The 21,567-nt window shown below is 60.1% G+C and overlaps 2 protein-coding genes across 3 annotated transcripts; both read left to right on the top strand.

The window, feature by feature from the left end:
- The first annotated feature begins 7,251 nt into the window (after positions 1-7,251).
- LOC140902858 (lens fiber membrane intrinsic protein) lies at positions 7,252-9,070 on the top strand. The gene is made up of 4 exons (XM_073323431.1): positions 7,252-7,426; positions 8,104-8,253; positions 8,558-8,692; positions 9,009-9,070. Exons 1-4 carry the CDS (start codon positions 7,252-7,254, stop codon positions 9,068-9,070), a joined length of 522 nt encoding a protein of 173 aa, XP_073179532.1.
- Positions 9,071-12,397: 3,327 nt separating this feature from the next.
- LOC140902732 (protein NKG7) lies at positions 12,398-17,593 on the top strand. 2 transcript variants are annotated; one of them, XM_073323111.2, is made up of 5 exons: positions 12,398-12,461; positions 16,293-16,501; positions 16,693-16,839; positions 17,040-17,174; positions 17,355-17,593. In XM_073323111.2, the coding sequence occupies exons 2-5, from the start codon at positions 16,327-16,329 to the stop codon at positions 17,387-17,389; spliced, it is 492 nt and encodes a 163-aa protein (XP_073179212.2). In that variant the 5' UTR covers positions 12,398-12,461; positions 16,293-16,326; the 3' UTR covers positions 17,390-17,593. The 2 variants fall into 2 exon arrangements, with proteins under 2 accessions (XP_073179212.2, XP_078706631.1); XM_078850505.1 differs by lacking the exon at positions 12,398-12,461 and adding an exon at positions 15,477-15,555.
- Positions 17,594-21,567: the final 3,974 nt, after the last annotated feature.

Raw genomic sequence — 21,567 nt, 5'->3', positions numbered from 1 at the left:
AAGGGGGTTCCGGGTGAGATTCCCATGTGGGGAACTGCCCCCACTTTTTGCTGCACGCTGGACCCTCCCTCCCCCTATTGCTGTGTATTAAGGGCCTAACCCCTGACCAGAGCTTGATCCTCTCCTCGGGGGTCCTGATCCTTTTCTCCACATGCTGGGGGCCTGATCCTGGCCTTTCCCTCCCCCACAGTGGGCTGCCCCCCCACAAACCAGATTAGCCCAGCCCCCCACTAATCCTGATAGGCAGCAACTGGCTGCTGGGCCAGCTCCCCCAGCCCAGGGTGGCCAGGCCAGGAGCAGCTGCCGGTGGGGCAGAGCCCACCCCCCATCTCCTATGCGCGGGGGGGGGGTCTGAGCTACCCTGGGGGGCCCAGCTGGCAGGAGAAGCTGCAGAGCTAGGAGCCTCTCGCCCCATCTCGCTAAGCCCCGCCCCAAATAGGCATAGGCCCCACCCACATCCCAATAAGCCCCTCCCCAGGGAACTATGGTTCCCTACCATCTATGTCACCGCCCCCCCCCCCGCAGTTATTTTCAGGTCCCGCCCTTCGCGCTCCAAGGCCACGCCCCTCTCCTAAGAAGCTCCGCCCTGGCTCCTGCAGCCTTTCTCCAGGCCCCGCCCCATCTCGTCACAAGCTCCGCCCTTCCCCCTTCTAGGCCACGCCCCACCGCGTGGCGCTGCGCGGTTCGTGCCGCCCACGGAGCTGGGACCATGGAGGGGCCGAGCGGGGCCGCCCAGAACGCACGGTGAGGGGCGGGGCCCTGCCCTCTCCCCATAGCCCCCCCCCGGAACCCCCCTCCACTGCATAGCCCCCTGCAGCCAGGGACCCCTCCTCCCTACCATTGACTCCCCAGGAACCCCCTCCACCCTATAGACCCCCCCAAACCCTCCACGGGACCCTCAGCTAGGGAACCCCCCCCCAGCCTCCCCCTCTGCTCCATAGGCCCCAGCCAGGAACCCCCACCCCCCATGCGATGCCTGACCTCACCAGCCCACCATGGGACCCCCCCCTCTGCCCATAGACTCCCCATGGGACCCCTCCAGCCAGGACCCCCCCTCCACCCCATAGATCCTTCCCAGCCCCTCCATGGACCCCTGCAGCCCCCCATGACTCCGCAGCCAGGGAACCCTCCAGAGGGACCCCTCCACCCCATAGGCTCCCAGTCCCCCAGGGGACCCCCCTTTGCTCCACAGACTCCCAGCCTCCCACAGGACGCCCCAGCCAGGAACCTCCACAAGATACCTAACCTCAGCCCTGCACAGGATACCCCAGTCCTCAATGGGACCCCCCTGCCCCATAGTCTCTCCATGGGGCCCCCCACGCAAGGACCTCCAGCTCCCCACGGGATCCCCCAGCCAGGGACCTCCCCTCCAACCCACAGCCTCCCATGAGACCCCCCCCAAACAGTAACGCCCACCCCCCATGGGTGCCTGACCCCACAGGACCCTCAGCTTTCCATGGGATCCCTCTCTGCCCCATAGACTTCCAATGGGGCCCTCCAGCCAAGGATCCACAGCCTTCCATCCCATAACCTGCCCCCAACCACAGACCACCTGTCTCCCATGGGAACCCCCATCCAGCCCCAGAGACTCCATCCATGGGAACCCCCACTTCAGCCCCATAGATCCCCCCCAACCAAAGACCTCCATGCCTCCCATCCAACCCCCTTACAGCCCCCAACCAGGGCATACTGCCCCACGTGAGAACCCACCTTCCAGTTTAAGAGTCTCCCTTCCTCCAGCCCCACCCAGCCAGGGCACCTCCTCCCACAAACACCCCATCCACTGCCCCCCATGAGAAACCCCCCTCCATCCCCACAGGGAACCCCCATCCCCACAGGGATTCCATCAGCCCCCCCAAATCCTACACACACCCAGGGTCACCCCACAAACACGGCCCCCCAAATTCACATGCCTACAACTCCCCACGGGCCACCACCCCCCCTTCACAGAATTCCCATCTCCTGTTGGAGCAAGTGGGGTCTCTCTGTCTCTGACCCCCTTTTCCGTTCGCCCCGCAGCTCCCCCAGGCCCACCGAGCCCAGCCCCACGGAGCCGCCCACCTCGGACCAAACCGCGCTGGAGAAGATGCCCTCCTGCCCTACCCCCGTCTCTGCCACGCCTTGGGTCTTGGGTCGCCCCTCGGCCGGGGCCCTCTCCTCCATCACCGTGCCCGTCCGGCTGGACGCCCTCGCCTACCTGCTCAACAGCGCCCTCCTGGGGGCCTACTCGGCCTTGCCACAGGCGCCCCTTTCCAGCGGTCACGGGGCGTTGGCCACGGGCCAGGGAGGGCCTCCCCAGCATGCCCCGGGCTGCGGGTGTCAGCCACGTTACTGCTGCGGCCCCCATCCGGCTCATGTGGGGTGCTGTGGGTCTGGTGCCATGGGGCAGAGCAGTGCCGGCTGCTCCCAAGAGATACCCGGGGGCCAGGGCGATTGGCAGGACTCCTCTGCGAGACGGGACCGGCGAGAGCCCCCGTTGCCGAGGGGCTGGGGGGAGAACTGGCGAGCAAGGAGGCAGAAAGATTTCATTCGCCCCTGGGGGCGGCAGAGGCCGTGGGGCGAGGTGGACTCCGCCCCACGGAAGGCGGGGCAGTGGGGCCCAGGGAGAGCCCAGGGCTCGGATTATGCAGCCAGGAAGCGGAGCCAAGATGGCTGCTCGTGGGATGCCGCTGGGGCGAAGAGATGGTCTGATGGGGGGGTGAAGAGATGGGGGTCCGGCGCAGGGGAAACCGAGGCAGCCAAAGCCACCAGGGAAGACTGGGAGGCAGATTACGGGGGATCCGGCGCCCGAGGGGGCATCTTGGAGAAAGCCAGGTCTTCCCAGCCCAATCTCCCAGCTTCCCAGGAAGGAGAAGACTGGGAAAAGGAGTATGAGGAGTCCCCCAAATCAGCCCCAGGGGTTTCCCCTTGTCCACAAGTGGCTTCGAAGGTTCAACCATCCTCCCTCCAGAAGAGGACAACGCCCCGCCCAGCGAGCAAGGATGGCTTCTTCTCCAGCTATCTCCAGAACCTCTTCTCCGACCTGCGGGAGGGGTCCAGCGCCGTCTCGGAGCCGCGCCGGGGGAGAGGGCCCCCTGGAGGCGCCGCCGAACGTGGGACACGGCCCCCGGAAGGAGGAGGAGGCCCGAGTGGCCAGAGGCCTGCTGAGCTCGGCGATTTCGTGGCCGGATGCGTTGACGTCTCCAGAGCCGCCCCGGAGAACAAGGACAGTGCGTGAGCCCGGTGCCACGGAAAGACCCCCCTGCGGGGGCTGGGGCCTCACGGGTCTCCCATGAAACTGGCCACCCATTGCTGACTCCACTAGCCCACCGGGCTCAGCCCGAAGGCCGCAGCCCTGGGCAGGGCAAGTTCTGCCAAGGGTTGGTTTGTTAATAACCCCGTTCTTTTTCATCCTCCAGCGGTCTACCCGTCCTCCTCCATTCCTAGCCCTCTACCCAAGATCCTCCATTCCTAACCTGCCCCAACAAGCCTTCTAACCAAGATCCTCCATTCCAAAGCTCCTGTCTTTCTCTGTCCAAAGGTTTTGATGTTGATTTAGGTTTAAATATGATCAGAAATGGGGGTTTGCCTAAAAAGCAACAGATGGAGCCAGATTTCTGTTGCGTTTGTCTCTTTGAATTTGTTACTTTCCAAGGTTTGGTTATGAAACAAACCCAAATCCCCTATCTTCTACCCCAGAGTGCCAGGTCACGGGGGTTTGGTGTCATTTTGTAACTAACTTGAACCTTTGCTTGTATGTCCGGGTTAGAAACCGAAGCTCAAAATTAGCCCCCGCCCCCCCCCGTATTCTGCAAATTAACGCTGTGGTTTGTGTCAAGTGCTTAGCATTGAGTGGATGCGTACGCGCAGGGATCTGCCGTGACCTGCCTCGCTTCACAAGGTCGGGGCCTAAATTTATGATGTCAAAGGTCCGGAGATTAGTCCTGGGTTTAAAAATATATCTATATTCCATGCATTTTTACACACATGCCCCTGAGCTCTTACTTTGTATCATCACGTTTGGAATTTCTCAAGATTTGTGGTTTTCTTTCTAGGTTTAAAGCCACCCCAAGAGCCAGGCTGTTTGGAAGTCTCGTTAGAGTTGACCCCCCCCCTGACAGCGTTAAATTGTGTTTGCAAAGAGAGTTGGATTGTGAATTGTTTGAACACGTTGAAGTGTTTCTCTGGGGAGATTGAGTTTGAACTCAGCTCTCTGTGGAAGTCTGTATTGATTACATGGGTGAGCCAGTCGCTGGCCTGACTACACCAGAACTCGGAGTACAGTCGATTGATTGCTAAAATCTAGATGTTAGACATGCAATCGAATTTCTCTCGGCTGTGTAGAGATTGAAAAAGTGAATTTCACTTGTTGCATATGTTGTGTGTGTCATATCTGTCGTATAACTTCTGTGCAATACAAAGGAAAAAATGGTGAATTTGACTTCCCGCACTGATGATCGAGCAATCATTCGAATCCCCCATTTTCACCGCTGTGTATCCCAGAGGAATCGTATTGCACCTAGAATTCTGTCTTTGTGCTAGAGATTTATACACGGGTTTATACAAAATTTCAAACTGATTTGTTGCATCTAAGACATATACATGCAATCATAGACATTTGTCTGTTTAATGTATATAGCCCATGCATATATGATAGAGAGAGAGCCCCCCCCAAAATTATATTGTCATGATCTACATGCAAAATACTTCTCCCCAAAATAATGTGTCTGCCATGTGTAGAGATTAAAATAGTGATTTGGGATGATTGCATCGGTATCCCAGAGAAATTATAGTGCCCAGAGAACTCTATCTTGTGCTATCGAGAGGTTTAATTTCCAGGCGACTTGTTGCACATGTGACATAGAGGTGCATTAATAGAAATTCAGCGCTTTAATCTATATTGCATGTCCATTGTATCGCGTATCTGATGTATGTTGCACAGAAATTATGCTGTTGTGATCTCTGACAGGCTCTGTACTTTGTGTGCTGTGGAGAGGTTAAAAAGGGGAATTTGGCTGATCGCACGTATTTGTTGCATGGTCTATGGGAGTGCAGATATGCAATCGGGCAACTTTGCCATTTTACTATAAAGCACAGAGAAATTACACTGTATTAGCAAGAAGACAAGGGCGCTCTGTATCTCCGTATCATGGAGAGAAATGATATCGTGTATGTGACGTCTATTCCAGCAGCGGCTTCTGACCCTGACAGATGATGCATGAGACAGGCCTGTGTCTGAACACCAGGGAGCGTTATTGTGGGATGATCACATGGTGTGTGTGTGTGTGGGGGGGGGATATTTTTTACAAAGGCCCTGAGACGTTAAGAGCAGAAGATGCTTTCACATTCGTCCTTAGAATCCGAGGGGCAAAGTGTTCTCCTTTGGTTATGGGGTTTGGGGGTCGTTAAGTCCCTGGTTTATTTTTTTTTTTTAAGGGATCATTAGCATGGTCTGTGAGTTTTACCTCAAGAAATAGCCACCGATCTTCTGGGGTGTTGTGTCTTGAAAGGGGACCGAGATGGGATCCCTCAGGACGGGAGTCTAGGACCGGAAGCCAGGGCCCCCCAGCGGGTGCAGTGGCCGGGACCCGAATTGGACCCCGGAGAGTGGCCCCCGGGCGGCTTCAGAATAACTGTCATTTAATGCAGCCTAGGACACGCTGGCGTCGGCTGAGTTCTCTGCGGTTGTGAATAAAGGTGTTGTTTGTGTTTGGGCTGTGTTGGGTTTTCAGTGAGTCGATATTGCTGAACTTTGCTTGGAAAGTTAGAGGATCAGGGAATGGGACACGGGGCCTTTCCCTTCTAGGGGGTGCCGGCTCTCATCTGGCCCCAGGCCGGGGGACTGGCTTCAGAGGTGCCAGGAATGAAAGGAAAATCTGCCCCTGTTTTCAGGGGGCCAGTTTCTCTAGATGCAGCAGTGGGCTTCCTTTTGCCGCTGGCTCCCTCCTTTGGGGGACAGAAGGAACACAGCCCGTCCCTGGGCTGGTGTCTCCACACTGCAGGGAGAGGAACGGGGCGGGGGGAGGGTTGGTATCCAATTAGCCCTGTAGGGAGAAAATTGAGGGGTATCAGGAGGGGCCTCACCCCAGAGGTGGCTGCATTTGAGCCCTGGGCGAGGGATCCCTGGATCTCAGCACCTGGCGAGGGGACCCTGTGTGAAACCTGGGCACCCGCATCCCTTCTCCCCCACGCTGCCCTGGGAGGCCCCTGCGTGGCCGCTGCAGGCTCAATGGAACTGACCGACTCATCAGGTTGTATTGAGCCTCCCCGAGGGCGGGCGTGCTGGGCCTGCAGATCCCGGCCTTCTGGAACCACCTGTCGCTGCCGTGGGCCCCCCCCGGCTCGTCATTGGCATTAAGGGATTTGCCGGCCTCTGCAAAATCGCTGCCGGCGGCTGGGTGCGGAGAGGGGTGAGTGCCTCTGGGCTGTGCAGAGCAGAGAGCCGGGCGCTGGGGTCGGCACAGGTAGGGGGCACCAATGGGGGGGGTGGAGAGGGAGCACAGGGACCCACCAAGGGGCTCCCCCTCTGACCTGCACACCCAGTGACCTGGGAGCAGAGAGACACTGATACACAGGGACACAAACCAACTGACCACCCCACACCACGCGCACACGCTGGCCTGGCTACGCTAATACACAAACGTGCCCACACAGGCCCTGAAAAACTCCCCCTGCCACTCACCCATGCAGTTATGCTGCTACGATACTTATCGATCTACTCCCCTCCCAGAGCCGGGGACAGAACCCAGGCGTCCTGGCTGCCAGCCCCCACTGCTCTAACCCACGAGACTCCACTCCCCTCCCAGAGCCGGGGACAGAACCCAGGCGTCCTGGCTGCCAGCCCCCACTGCGCTAACCCACGAGACCCCACTCCCCTCCCAGAGCCGGGGACAGAACCCAGGCGTCCTGGCTCCCAGCCCCCACTGCTCTAACCCACGAGACTCCACTCCCCTCCCAGAGCCGGGGACAGAACCCAGGCGTCCTGGCTGCCAGCCCCCACTGCTCTAACCCACGAGACCCCACTCCCCTCCCAGAGCCGGGGACAGAACCCAGGCGTCCTGGCTCCCAGCCCCCACAGCTCTAACCCACGAGACCCCACTCCCCTCCCAGAGCCGGGGACAGAACCCAGGCGTCCTGGCTCCCAGCCCCCACAGCTCTAACCCACGAGACCCCACTCCCCTCCCAGAGCCGGGGACAGAACCCAGGAGTCCTGGCTCCCAGCCCCCGCCCCCAACTCTAACCGGCTTCGTGCTGTCTGCAGGCTCAGGCAGGATGTACAGCTTTATGGCAGGGGGTCTTTTCTGCGCCTCGGTCGGGAACATCCTGCTGGTGGTTTGCACGGCCACTGACTACTGGGTGCAGTACCGGCTCCAGGGGGCCTTGGCCCACCAGGGCCTCTGGCGCTACTGTCTGGTGGGCAAGTGCTACATGCAGACGGAGAACATTGGTAAGGACCCCTAGGGGGCGCTGTGCTGCAGAGAGCGGGGTGGGGGCTCTCCCCTGGCAGGCAGGGCTGGCCCCGATGCCCCAGGGTGGCACTAGGGGGCACTCCCAGAGGTCCTAGCATTTCCTCCAAGAGGCAGGGCTTGAACCGTGGATCTGGGCCAAACCCCAGCTGGGGCGATTCCATTCAGCTTCCCTAAATCCTCCCTCCAGCTGAGACTTTCATTTCCTTCCCCTCAATTGTACTGAATTGTTGTGAATTAACCAGCCACTGTGCCCTGCCCCAGAGGTGGCTGCATCTCAGCACCCGGCGAACCAGCCCCGTGTGGTGTTATGTGCGGCTGTTCCACACTGCCCTGCCCCAGAGGTGGCTGCATCTCAGCACCCGGCGAACCAGCCCCGTGTGGTGTTATGTGCGGCTGTTCCACACTGCCCTGCCCCAGAGGTGGCTGCATCTCAGCACCCGGCGAACCAGCCCTGTGCAGTGTTATGTGTGGCTGTTACCCAGCTGTCCCGCCCCAGGGGCAGCTGCATCTCTGTGCCAGGAGAGCCAGCCCCATGCAGAGTTACATGTGCCTGTTGCCCAGCTGCCCTGCCCAGAGATGGCTGCATCTGTGTGCCGGGCGAGCCGTCCCCTTCTAAACAGGAGCAGTTTTGAGTGTTTTCTCCTCGCCACTCTAGCCTACTGGAACGCCACCCGGGCCTTCATGATCCTCTCTGCCCTGTCGTGTTTCGCTGGCATCATCACGGGGATCTTGTCCTTCGCCCACCCGTCCACCTTCGAGAGATTCAACCGGTCGTTCGCTGCCGGGATAACGTTCTTCGTCTCCAGTAAGTGTCTTCCCACTGCTGCGGGGACCCCAGCTGGCCACCAAGACACAAGGAGGGAAGCAGAGTCTAGTGGTTAGAGCGGGGGGGGGGAGGGGCTGGGGGCCAGGATGCCTGGGTTCTCTCCTGGTTCTGGGAGGGGCACAGGGTATAGTGGTTAGAGTGGGGGGGAGGGGATGGGAGCCAGGACACCTGGGTTCTCTCCCGGCTCTGGGAGGGGCACGTGGTCTAGTTACACTTCCCACGCGTGTAGAGGTTTCTCTGGCCTCTTGTCCTGCCATCAGTCTCTCTGCCCCACCCCCTCCAGCGCTCTTCGTCCTGCTGGCCATGGCTGTCTACACCGGCGTTACCGTCAACTTCCTGGGCAAGCGGTTCGGGGACTGGCGCTTCTCCTGGTCTTACATCCTGGGCTGGGTCGCCCTGCTCTTGACCTTCTTCGCAGGTACAGGCCCTTCTCCTCTAGGGGTCGCCAGCTCCCATCCAGCCCCAGGGTGGGAGTGGGGGGCAATGGGGCCTCTCCCCTCTGGGGGTGGCAATAGGAGACCTTTCTCCTCATCCAATTCCTTGTTCCACACTCACTGTCCAGGAATGCCCTGGCTCTGACCAGTAGCCCCCTCTCATAGCCAGGGATAGAACCCTGGAGTCCTGGCTCCCAGCATCCCCCCCTCCTCTAACCACTAGACCCCACTCCCCTCCCAGAGAACCCAGGAGTCCTGACTCCTCAGTGCTGTTAAACAGCCCCTCTCTCCCCATCGCAGGGATATTTTACATGTGCGCGTATCGGATGCACGGATGCCAGCGCGTGGCTGAGACGCGTTAAACCCTGCGTGATGGCGCTGCAGTGAATCGATAGACACCTGACTCCTGGGGCGAGTGATACCTCGCCATTCCCCACCCCCAGCTTTCCAGCAACCTGCCGCAGTGGGACATCCCCATAGAAAACGCCCTTCGTTCGTTTCATCGGATTCCAGGCCAGCTTCCTCCTTCGGCGCTCGGTGCCGGATGTAACCAGAGCCAGCCCCCTGCCCCCAATTGCGTTAAATCAAATCAGACAAAGGGAAGCATCGATTACCCCACATTTTACAGCCTGGGAGAAACTGAGGCCCGGCGAGAGGGACTGACCTGCCCAGTGTCACACAGGAACACAGCAGCAGTGCTGGGAATTGGAACCCAGGTGTCCTAAGTTCCCGGCAGGACCATCCTTCCTTTAGAACCGGACTTAAAATATCAAGCACCTATGCTGAGTGAACTTGTGCTGTAGCTTTGATTGATAAGCAGACGGGCCGTGAAATTAAATTCGCCCCTGTAGTTACAACTGCTCAGAAATTTCTCTCTACCTCCGTGCCCCTCCTGAGTAGCGCGAGCTAAGACAACCTAGCAGCAGGAAGTGTAGTTTTAAAGTTTTGTGTCTTTGGCCAGGCAGCTCTGATTTTTGCCTTTAACAAAGTTTTATGCATTTCCCTGGTTTTTCTTTTCTTTTTTTAAAGACAAAGAATAAAGGTCCTTAAAACGGTTTGTTCCTGTGTTGATTTCTACCCACAAAAGCACTAGTCGTGCTTGGAAACCCTTTGTTTGAAGGGCCTCAAACCCTAAAGCGGTTTTAAACCACTTGGCAGCGTTTGTAGTTCAAGCCTCTGAAATCCCAGCAATGTTTTTTAAACAATTTTTTAATGTCCTTGGTTTTTGGTCAAAGGCAGGAAAGATCCTTGAAAGCAACTTACACTGTCTCAAGTGCCAGAGCGGTATTAAACTGGTTTAAATATTTGGAAATAAATTATTATTAATTTGTATGTTCATAGCATCTGACAGCTCTAGTCGTGGACCAAGCCCCTGTCAAGCGAGGCCCTTACAAACATTTGCTCACGTTAAATTTCCTTTCTTTTTAATAACAAGTTTTTAAGGAAATAAGCTGGCTCTAAAGCCAAAGCGATATTACATATTTGTGCATAAATCTATCTAGCTACCAAAATGTTTCGCAGGAATTTGTGGGTTTTAACAGGGACAAGTCACATCATTTCCTTTGGGTCATGTGGAAGTGTTTCGTTTTGACTTTTACATTCCAAATATGACTTTTAGTATGACATAATATTTAAGCCTGCATGAATATAATGTATAGGACCTTGAATATTTTAATAGACTATTAAAAGCCTAAATGAAACAAATCGAAACATTTGGATGGTCCCACGCAGAAATTTTTTGGAATTTTCCTTTTGCGGGCAATGTTCAGATTTGGACTTTTTGTTCCCATTTGGAACGAGCAAAATTCAAAATGTCAGAATGTCCCACAGAATAGAAATTCAGGCTGCTGACCAGCCCTGTATGTTAACTTATGTTGAAATAATCACAAAGTTTTTTGCACTGAATTTCCTAGGTTTTTAGATGTGTATATAAAAATATAAATAAAAGCGAAGGAAGGGGAGAATTTTTCAAAAGCTCCTAAGTCACATATGCCCATTTCCTCAAAGGTGCATATGTAGACACAAGTGCCAAAATACCTATGAAGAGCCAATGGGAGTTAGGAGCATGCATACCTTTGGGGATCTAAGCTGTGGGGTCCTCAGTCCCATGAGAATTAGATGCCTCAGTCATTTAGATTCTTTGGAAAATTGTATCCCAGATCTGTGAAGCGAATGAAGCTGTGTCGAAAACAGGGCAGAGAGAGAAACTAGTTTAAAGCCGATCATCCTCTGCCGAGCAGTTGCCGATGTCTGGCCCTTTCTCGGTCGCTTTTGCATCAGAGTTCGAATCGGCGCGGCAGAGCCGGCAGGGTTGCTTATTGCAAGTTGCTTATCTGCGCCGTATACGCCAGGCCTGGACCAGAGGTGGCCAAAGCAGGCAGCCAAACCCCAGTTAGGAATCCCAGCCCTGCCACCAATGCCTGGGGCCCAGGACGCAACTGGGCCCCGTGATGGCGGAGAGCAAACACCCCGGCCTGCTTGCGAGAGCTCCCTGCGAAGAGACGTGGCAGCACAGAGACGGACAACGTGGCGGCGTCTCGAGACTCACCGTCAGCGGCACGCTTGGATAACGAGCTTGGCGGGCCGGGTGCACCCACGTTACCTGGTGACGCCCCGGGGGAAGCGGGGTCACGCCCCCTGGCCGTGCTCCAGCCAAGGAACCCCCACCCGGCCTTTCTCGGAAGATGGCACCAGTGTTTTATAGGACGTGCCCCCTCCCGCCCAGCAGTCCTGCCACGGTGCCACCCTCCAGGCGGGTGCACGTTATGGTCATGTCCAGGAGTGTAAGTGGCTTCACCAGGCACCAGACTAGACCTTGGCCATGTAGCCCCCGAGCCAGTGGCTCGACACGTGCCTGTGGGTAATCCGGCTTGCTGTGGGAGTGCCGAAGGGCCAACCGTGTGGTTGTGTGTGCTGCCCCCTGCTGGAGGGGCTGGGCCCTGCTGTGTGTGTGTGAGTGTGTCCCTGCTGCCCCCTGCTGGAGGGGCTGGGGCCTGCTGTGTGTGTGTGTGAGTGTGTCCCTGCTGCCCCCTGCTGGAGGGGCTGGGCCCTGCTCTGTGTGTGTGTGTGTGTGTCCCTGCTGCCCCCTGCTGGAGGGGCTGGGCCCTGCTCTGTGTGTGTGTTACCCTGGGTTCCCACAGACCCAAGCAGTGATCCCCTCCCCTCTTCTTCTTACTACCCCTCCCCTGGGAAAAAAACCTGCCAACCCCCCCCCCCCCCTTGTTCCATGGAGAGTGAAGGGCCTGTTCTCAGAGCCTCCTGTCTGGTGACTTATTCCCCCCCCCCAGAGGGCCCCCTATCCCCACACTCCCCTCAAGTGTGCATCAAAGGACTCCTGGGTTCAATCCCCAGCTCTGGGAGGAGAGTGGGGGCTAGTGGTTAGAGCAGGGGGGGGGCTGGGAGCCCAGACTCCTGGGTTCTCTGTCCGGCTCTGGGAGGGGAGTGGGAGAGCAGGTGCGGGGGGGGTCAGGACTCCTGGGGTCTATACTCAGGGGTTTCCCTTGCTAAGCAGGCTGGGGGGTGGTTGGGGCTCGGATGGGAGACCCCGGGGGCAGCTGAGGGCGCTGGCGGGGGGGGGGGGGGGGGTTCGCGGGCTGCAGGGAGGAACTGACACAGAGGATGTGGGGATGGTGCAATGGGCCCTTGCTGCATCCCTGCCCCTCCCAGGAAGCCACCCGGGAGCAAGAGGCCCCATGGGGGGGTCAGGGCTGGAGCCGGAGCCAACCCTGCGGGGGAGCAGGCGACGAAGAGCAGGTGAAGGGGGAGCTTGGGATGGGGGGGTTCGAGTGTCTGTCTGGACCCACAACCCCTTCTGGCCCACCCCAACCCCGCCCCCATCCGGCCAGCCCTAAACCCCCACCTCCATCCGCAAACGTACCCACCCTCCAGCCACCCCCCCCACACCCCTCTGCCCCTCTGTCCAGCCAGCCCCAAACCCCCACCTCCATCCGCAAACGTACCCACCCTCCAGCCACCCCCCCCACACCCCTCTGCCCCTCTGTCCAGCCAGCCCCAAAGCCCCACCTCCATCCACAAACGTACCCACCCTCCAGCCACTCCCCCCCACCCCTCTGCCTGTCCCTCCCCCCACACACCCCTCTGCCCCTCTGTCCAGCCAGCCCCAAACCCCCACCTCCATCCACAAACGTACCCACCCTCCAGCCACTCCCCCCCCCACACCCCTCTGCCTGTCCCTCCCCCCACACACCCCTCTGCCCCTCTGTCCAGCCAGCCCCAAAGCCCCACCTCCATCCGCAAACGTACCCACCCTCCAGCCACTCCCCCCCACCCCTCTGTCTGTCCCTCCCCCCCACACCCCTCTGCCCCTCTGTCCAGCCAGCCCCAAAGCCCCACCTCCATCCACAAACGTACCCATCCTCCAGCCACTCCCCCCCACCCCTCTGCCTGTCCCTCCCCCCACACACCCCTCTGCCCCTCTGTCCAGCCAGCCCCAAACCCCCACCTCCATCCGCAAACGTACCCACCCTCCAGCCACCTCCCCACACACCCCTCTGCCTGTCCCTCCCCCCACACACCCCTCTGCCCCTCTGTCCAGCCAGCCCCAAACCCCCACCTCCATCCGCAAACGTACCCACCCTCCAGCCACCCCCCCCACACCCCTCTGCCCCTCTGTCCAGCCAGCCCCAAAGCCCCACCTCCATCCGCAAACGTACCCACCCTCCAGCCACCTCCCCACACACCCCTCTGCCTGTCCCTCCCCCCACACACCCCTCTGCCCCTCTGTCCAGCCAGCCCCAAAGCCCCACCTCCATCCACAAACGTACCCATCCTCCAGCCACTCCCCCCCACCCCTCTGTCTGTCCCTCCCCTCACACACCCCTATGTCCAACCAACCCCCACCTCTGTCCACAAATATACCCACCCACTGGCCATCCCCCCGACACCACTCCATCCATTCATGCATCCCCTCACACACATCCCGTCTGTCCAGCCATCCCCTCGCCCTCCATCCATACATCTGTCCACCCCCACACACCCCTCTGTCCGTCCGTCCATCCCCAAACCCCCACCTCCATCCGCAAACGTACCCACCCTCCGTCCAGCCATCCCCGCGCCCTCCATCCATACATCTGTTCACCCCCACACACCCCTCCGTCCATCCATCCGCCCATCCCCTCACACACCCACCCTCTGTCCATCCCCTCTCACACCTCTTTGTCCGTCCAGCCATCCCCTCGTATGCCCCTCTGTCCGTCCGTCCCCTCACACACCCCTCTCTCTAAGCTGCGGGTCTCACCCTCCATCTCTCAGGCTGTGATTTGGGTGTGGTCCTGCCCCCCACCCTGCCCCATAGCACATGGTTAGTGGGTGTCGGGTTTCCTCTTCCTCCCCCTTCGGTTCGTCTTTCCCCCTCACTGGGACAAGTGGGCACAGGGACCCCGGGGCCCAGCCCAGCTTTCCGCCCCGCCCCCGCCCCTCACAGAGACCCCCTGGTTATACAGGGACCCCTCGCCCGGCACTGAGACCCCTGAATGGCAGGTGCCCAGCCCACCTAGAGCACCCCCTTTGGGAACCTCAACCTGTCCCACCCCCGCCCCATCCATCCATCCCTCCCCACCCCATACACACCTCACCCCACCCATCCATTCCTCCCCACACACCCCACCCTATCCAGCCCTCCAGGGCTCCCTCACCCCATCCCTCCCCACATGCCCCACCCCCCACACATCTCACCCCATTCCTCCATCCTTCCCCACCCCCCCCATCCACCGCATCCCATCCCTCCCCACACGCCCCACCCCATCCATCCCTCCAGCCCTCCCTCCCCACGCACCCCAGCCCTCCGGGCCTCCCTCCCCACCCCCCACTCCCCCCACACCTCCCCCATCCCTCCATCCCTCCCCACACCACACACATCTCACCCCATTCCTCCATCCTTCCCCACCCCCCCGTCCACCGCATCCCATCCCTCCCCATATCTCCCACCCCACAAACATATCACCCCATTCCTCCATCCCTCCCCACACACCCCATCCCATCCCATTCCTCCCTACACACACCCTGTCAGGGCTGAATCCCCACTCTGTCACTCCGAGTGCAGAAGTGGGGGCCCCGCAAGGATTTTAAAAGTTAATAGTGGCCACCCCCCAGGCTGGCATTAAACCCCCGGGCTTGCAGCTTCTCTCTGACCTTGGCTCGCTGAACGCTGCCAGCACCCAAACGCAAGAAACCCCCCTTGGACCCAGGAAGGCGCCCTGGGGAATCCCTCCCCGTGGGGCGCCCTCGAGCCCTTTCACCCCCCTCCGGGGAAGAGCTGAGACAGAAAACAAAGGCGATGAGCAGGGGCTATCAGCTAATTTAGCAACATGGGCCCAAACCTCTTAGGGACACCAAAAAATCGGATCCTGTTCTGAAAAAAGGTAAATTTTATTAAAAAAATCCCCCAAACATCTGGATTTTAGGCTTTTGCTCGATTTTAAAAGAGCCATTCCAAACCCAAGCACCCAAACGAGCGTCCTTGGGGGTTCAGCGTAAAGGTTACAAGCCAACAAAAGCAACTGGGGTTAGCACAGAGGAGTCCACGAGCCAAACCGAAATAAAAGAAATACCCCTGATCCCGTCTAGCTAAACCTTGTGATCCACCGGCACGAGGTCGATCTGGGCGTGATCGGCTCATACCTGGCTTCGCGGCTCATGGCAGGGCTGCTCCGTCCCTCCAGCCCCAGAGAACAGACAAAGGGAAAGTTTCTTTCCCAATTTTAAAAAAGTTCGACCTTCCCCTTGGCCCTGTGGGCCAGGCGCCCCCTTTCCCTTCTTGCCCAGGGGGACTTTTTACTCCTTTACAGGTAAAGCAAGTCGAGGACAGCTACCAAGAGGGATTTGACAGGTAACTGGCTGGGTGGGTGTCCATCAAAGGGAGCTACCCCCCCCTCTTATTTATCACACACCCCATCCATCCCTCCAGCTCTCCCCCACACCTCCAACCCTCCCCACACGCCCCACCCCCTCCCTCCATCCCTCCCCACACACACCCCATCCATCCCTCCAGCCCTCCCCACACGCCCTGATCCCATCCCTCTCCCCACCCTCCCCACACACCCTGCCCCCTCCCTCCCTCCTGCCCCACCCACCCCCTTCCCATCCCTCTCCCCACCCTCCCCACACACCCTGCCTGCTCCCTCCCTCCATCCTTCCCCACCCACCCCCTTCCCATCCCTCTCCCCACCTACCATCCACCCTCCCCACACACACTGTCCCATCCCTCCCCACATATCCATCCCTCCTCCCCCACCCACACCCCATCCTCCATCCCTCCCCACACACCCCCATCCCTCCCCATGCACATCCCTCTGTCCATCCCTCCCTTCCCACACGCCCCACCCCATCCCTCCTTCTCCATACACACACCCTCTACCCCTCCCCACACCCCATCCATCCACCTGTCCATCCCCATTCCTCCATCCACCTCTCCCCACATGCCCCGCCCCATCCCTCCATCCGTCCCACACGCACCCATCGACCTGGATCCATCTGTGGAGCGGCCTGAGGTCCAGGCCCCAAGGCTCTGGTTCAGCCCAGCTGCTCTGGGCCAGGATTTGCTTCTGACTCATTCCCCACCCCCAGCTGCTTCCCGGATCCCAGCGCTGCCCCCCACGCGATGGCGTCTCCCCGGATCCTCAGCACCGTCCTGGCCCTGCTCAGCCTCCTGCTGCTGCTGGTGGCCCTGGGCTCCGACCACTGGCTGGTGGACGATGCCGTCCTCGAGTCCCTCCATGAGGGGCTGTGGAAGAGCTGCCTGAATTCGGTGTGTGGACAAATTTCTTCAGCATCAGGTAAGGGCAGCCCGGCTCCGCCAGGGATCCCACCTCTGCCACCAACCAGCATCTTTGGGCAGGTCTGTCCCTGGCTGTGGGAGGGGAATGGGGGCTAGTGGTTAGAGCAGGGGGGGTTGGGTGGCAGGACTCCTGGGTTCTCTGACCAGTTCAATGCAGTGTTGTTTATTTAACCTGGTCCTTTACTACAGTCTCTTTAAAGGTCACCAGGGTTTTCACAGTGCTGGGCGTGATCGCTGGGTCGGTCTCCTCGTTCGCTCTTCTCGCCTCGTTCCTGCACTCCCACCCCGGCTCCGTGTCCCTGACCTTGGTCTCCTTCCTGGGCAGCTTCAGTGCGGGTACGTCCCCCCTTCCGCCCTCCCGCGGGAACTCATCTTCCCCCGCCCACAGCCAGAGGAGGGGAACTGAGCCCCAGCCGTCCCCGTCCCAGAATCCTGCCCTGGGCTCTGGCAGCCCCCCCCGGTGGTGGGACGGGGCAGGGGCTGGGGCTGTGCGTGGGCCGCCCTAAGGGGTGTCCGTCCTGTTCCCTTTGCCCCAGGGCTCTGTGCCATGATCGCGCTGGCCGTGTACACAGGGGAGTTCGCTGGGGCCGTGAATGTCGCCCCGGGCCAAGTCACCTTCGGCTGGTCCTTCGGCCTCGGCTGGGCCTCCTTCCCCCTCTTCCTCATCACCGGTGAGTGCAACATAGGGGAGTGTCGAAAGGCAGCTGCCTCTGGGGTGGGGCGCAGGGGCTGGTGATACAGGGACCCCTCGCCCGGCGCTGAGATGCAGCCACCTCTGGGGTGGGGGGCTGCGTACCAGCAGATGATGCTCCCATTGCTGCTCTGAGCCCATTTCTCTTCTCTCCCCCCAGGTGTGGTGACGCTGGTCGCCCACCAACCCTCCTAGAGCCGAGTGTGGGGCCCACGGTGGCACCAAGGATGGGGCCGGGAGCCTAGTGGGCCGGATGGAGCCTGCAGTGTCCTGGGACCTATTCCCCCAACAGCCGCGAGCAGGGGGCAGCGTGTGTGTGTGAGAGAGAGAGGGGGTCCCTACTGCACCCTGCTGGACCCCCCAGCAATGAGCCCCCCCCTTGTTCCATGGAGATTAAAGATCCTGTTCTCTAAGACTCCTCTCTGGTGGTTTAATCCCCCCCCCATGACCCCCAGACTCCCCTCCCATGTCCATCAAAGGTCTTCTGGGTTCTCTCCCTGGCGGTAGGAGGGGAGTGGGGTCTGGTAATTAGAGCTGGGCGGGGGCTAGGAGTCAGGACTCCTGGGTTCTCTCCCTGGCGGTAGGAGGGGAGTGGGGTCTGGTAATTAGAGCTGGGCGGGGGCTAGGAGTCAGGACTCCTGGGTTCTCTCCCTGGCAGTAGGAGGGGAGTGGGGTCTGGTAATTAGAGCTGGGCGGGGGCTAGGAGTCAGGACTCCTGGGTTCTCTCCCTGGCGGTAGGAGGGGAGTGGGGTCTGGTAATTAGAGCTGGGCGGGGGCTAGGAGTCAGGACTCCTGGGTTCTCTCCCTGGCAGTAGGAGGGGAGTGGGGTCTGGTAATTAGAGCTGGGCGGGGGCTAGGAGTCAGGACTCCTGGGTTCTCTCCCTGGCAGTAGGAGGGGAGTGGGGTCTGGTAATTAGAGCTGGGCGGGGGCTAGGAGTCAGGACTCCTGGGTTCTCTCCCTGGCAGTAGGAGGGGAGTGGGGTCTGGTAATTAGAGCTGGGCGGGGGCTAGGAGTCAGGACTCCTGGGTTCTCTCCCTGGCGGTAGGAGGGGAGTGGGGTCTGGTAATTAGAGCTGGGCGGGGGCTAGGAGTCAGGACTCCTGGGTTCTCTCCCTGGCGGTAGGAGGGGAGTGGGGTCTGGTAATTAGAGCTGGGCGGGGGCTAGGAGTCAGGACTCCTGGGTTCTCTCCCTGGCAGTAGGAGGGGAGTGGGGTCTGGTAATTAGAGCTGGGCGGGGGCTAGGAGTCAGGACTCCTGGGTTCTCTCCCTGGCAGTAGGAGGGGAGTGGGGTCTGGTAATTAGAGCTGGGCGGGGGCTAGGAGTCAGGACTCCTGGGTTCTCTCCCTGGCAGTAGGAGGAGAGTGGGGTCTGGTAATTAGAGCTGGGCGGGGGCTAGGAGTCAGGACTCCTGGGTTCTCTCCCTGGCAGTAGGAGGGGAGTGGGGTCTGGGGCTTAAAGCAGGGGGTCTAGGAGCCAGGACAGCTGCTGGGCAGGGGATGGGACACGAGGTCTTTCCCCACTAGGGGGCGCCAGCTCCCATCCAGGAAGTGGGGGCGGGGGTGGGGGCAGAATCTGGCTGGCTCTGGGGCGAGGAATGGCCTAGTTACCATAATTACTCACAGAGACGTGCAACCCCACAATAAGCCACCCATCTAATGTAGCTCTGTGCCGCCCCCCCCCACATATCTACTCACACACACACACACACACACACACACACACAGGCTCAATTCTAACCTACCCACAGGCCGTGTCCCAGTCGCTACCATATTGACTGGCATACGATCGCCAGCTCCATTATAAGCCGCCCACCTGACAGAAGTTCGAGGAGGGAGGTGACCTTCTGGGGGGCTTCCCACTGGCGTCTGGGGGGCATTTGCTGCCCCCTGCTGTCTGCAGGTGGGAACCCTGCCTGCCCCCCACTACGGCCACAGGCTCTGTGAGTCCCCACACTTCCCTCTGCCACCTGCCCATCTTGGCTAACAGCTGCTATTGGACGGATCCTCCAGGAACTTGTCATCCTTTTTTGAAGCCAGTTCTAGGTTTGGTCCTCACAACAGCCCCCAGGCAAGGAGTTCCACAGGTTAACGGCATGGCGGTGGGGGGCGGTGAGAAACAGTTCTTTGTGTAGTTTGCATTAAACCTGCCATCTGTTCATTTTGCCAGGTGCCCCCTGGTTTGCATGTTATGTGACGGGAGGAGGGGGCCCCCGGCTGCAAGGACAGCCAGCCTGTGAAACGTACCACAGCTTTGGGTGCGACAAATCGGTCGCTTTGCTGTTGATTTAGCCGGTGACCTTAGCTGTGAGTTTGCCCAGCTGGCCTTTTGATTTCCTCTGTACCCAACGCTGACTTTCAGGCCTCGTCACTGAGCAGCTGCCGTGCCGGAGTGAATCCGGTCGCGTTCGCGTTCCCTCGACGCCGGCGTGTGTGGGAACCGGGGCTGGGGACTACGGCACTGGGGCAGGACGCTGGCCTTTGCTGAGCTGACGGACCCGTACGGCACCGGGCGCGGACTGGGCCGTGCACGCCGCAGATCTCCAGCAGGGAGCGGGGAGGGACCGAGCACTTGCTGGGGTTGCTCTGAAGTTTAATTCGGGAGTAGCCGGGTGGTGAAGCCAGCCACAGGCTGGAGGCCGGGTGTGGGCAGAGGCCGGGGGGCAGTTTGCCAGCAAAGCAGCATCTTGGGCTGGAAGGTGGAGGGGACACGGCTGCTCACCAGCCAAGCTCGCACCCCGGAAAACCTCACCCCGGTCAGCCAGGCACATTTCCAGCAGCTGGTGTGAAAACCAGGGCCGGGGTGTGGGAGAGGCCCAGGGGCTGAGCGCACAGGCGGTGGGGGAGGGACGCAGGGAGAGGGCACTGCCCCCAGCTCTGTGTGCGCATGGATGGGGGCAGGCGGGACGCTGGACTTCAGGGGCCCGTGGGTCAGTGCTGTGTGGGGCTGGGCGGTTTTGGCAGGAAGTGGTTTCCCTCTGGGAGGTGGGAGTTGCAGTATCTCTGGTTCGGCACCCGCTCAGTTCTGGGCTGGGCGCAGAATCACCCGGGCCCTGGGTAAGTACAGACAGACCCTGTGTGTGAGTCCCAGCCCCGGTCCACTCTAACCACTCATCCCCAGTCCCCTCCCCGAGCCAGGGCTAGAACCCAGGAGTCCTGGCTCCCAGCCCCCCCCCAGCGCTAACGCAGCGATCTGGGACCCGCTGAGAGGAGCAAATCGCGGAGCCCGTGAGTCCAGGCGCTGGCAGCCCCCCGGGAGCTGCTGAGCGGGAGGGTGTGGGTGCAAGGAGCCAGCCAGATGCCCCCTTCCACCAAGCTCTGCATTGAAATCATCCTCGCACTGCTCTGCCAGGGTAAGAGAACAACAGCAGAGACAGCTGGGCCGGCAGGAATCCCTCAGAGCTGGGGATGGAACCCAGGAGTCCTGGCTCCCAGTCCCTCTCCTCTAACCCACTAGACTCCACTCCACTCCCCTCCCAGAGTGGGGGATAGAACCCAAGAGTCCTGGCTCCCAGCCCCCCCCCCAACCCACTAGACTCTACTCCACTCCCCTCCCAGAGCTGGGGATGGAACCCAGGAGTCCTGGCTCCCAGTCTCCCCCTCCCTACTAGACTCCAATCCCCTTCCATTCCCTCCCATAGTCAGGGACAGAACCCAGGAGTCCTGGTCCCAGCCCCCCCTCCTCTAACCCACTGGACCCCACTCCGCTCTCCGCTTTTCCCCGCTCTGTCAGTGAGACGCTTTGCGGCAAGAGGTGCCCCAGGGGCTTCTTTTGTAAGGTCACTACATGGGAAACGTTTGAGCCAGAAACATGGAGAACTGCCCCTAGGTTGCGGTTTCTTCAGTCGGCGGCTTGGTTTGTGCTTTGGGCCGTTCGGACGTCGATGCCCCACTTGAATCTGCAGGGGGCAGGTTGGTGCCATCTTGGGTTCCTGGGATGTTCCTCCCCTGGTTTGGCTTCAACACTGGGGGGCGATGGGGGATTTCGGGGGGTGGCAGGGAAATCCCTGAGACTGGACAAATAAATTACTGTTTGGGGAATTACAGGGGCTCTGGCAATGCTGTGGGGTGGGGGGAACCCAGGGCTGGGCTAGCAGGGGGCTGTGGGTCAGGGCTGAGGGGCACGGGCAGAGCTCTGTGTGGGGCTGGGGTGGATCGGGGGGCACGGGTGGGGACTGAGGGGCACGGGCAGAGCTCTGTGTGGGGGCACGGGTGGATCGGGGGGCATGGGTAGGGACTGAGGGGCACGGGCAGAGCTCTGTGTGGGGTGGGGGTGGATCGGGGGGGGCGCGGGTCGGGCCTGAGGGGCACCGGCAAAGCTGGTCTGTTTCCCCGGCAAGTCGGCTCTGCCAGGAGCCCGTCTATCAGATCCACGTC

This window comes from Lepidochelys kempii, chromosome 24, assembly GCF_965140285.1.
Source record: "Lepidochelys kempii isolate rLepKem1 chromosome 24, rLepKem1.hap1, whole genome shotgun sequence".
NCBI classification, from domain to species: Eukaryota; Metazoa; Chordata; order Testudines; family Cheloniidae; genus Lepidochelys; species Lepidochelys kempii.
This window is presented reverse-complemented; position numbering and strand designations above follow the sequence as displayed.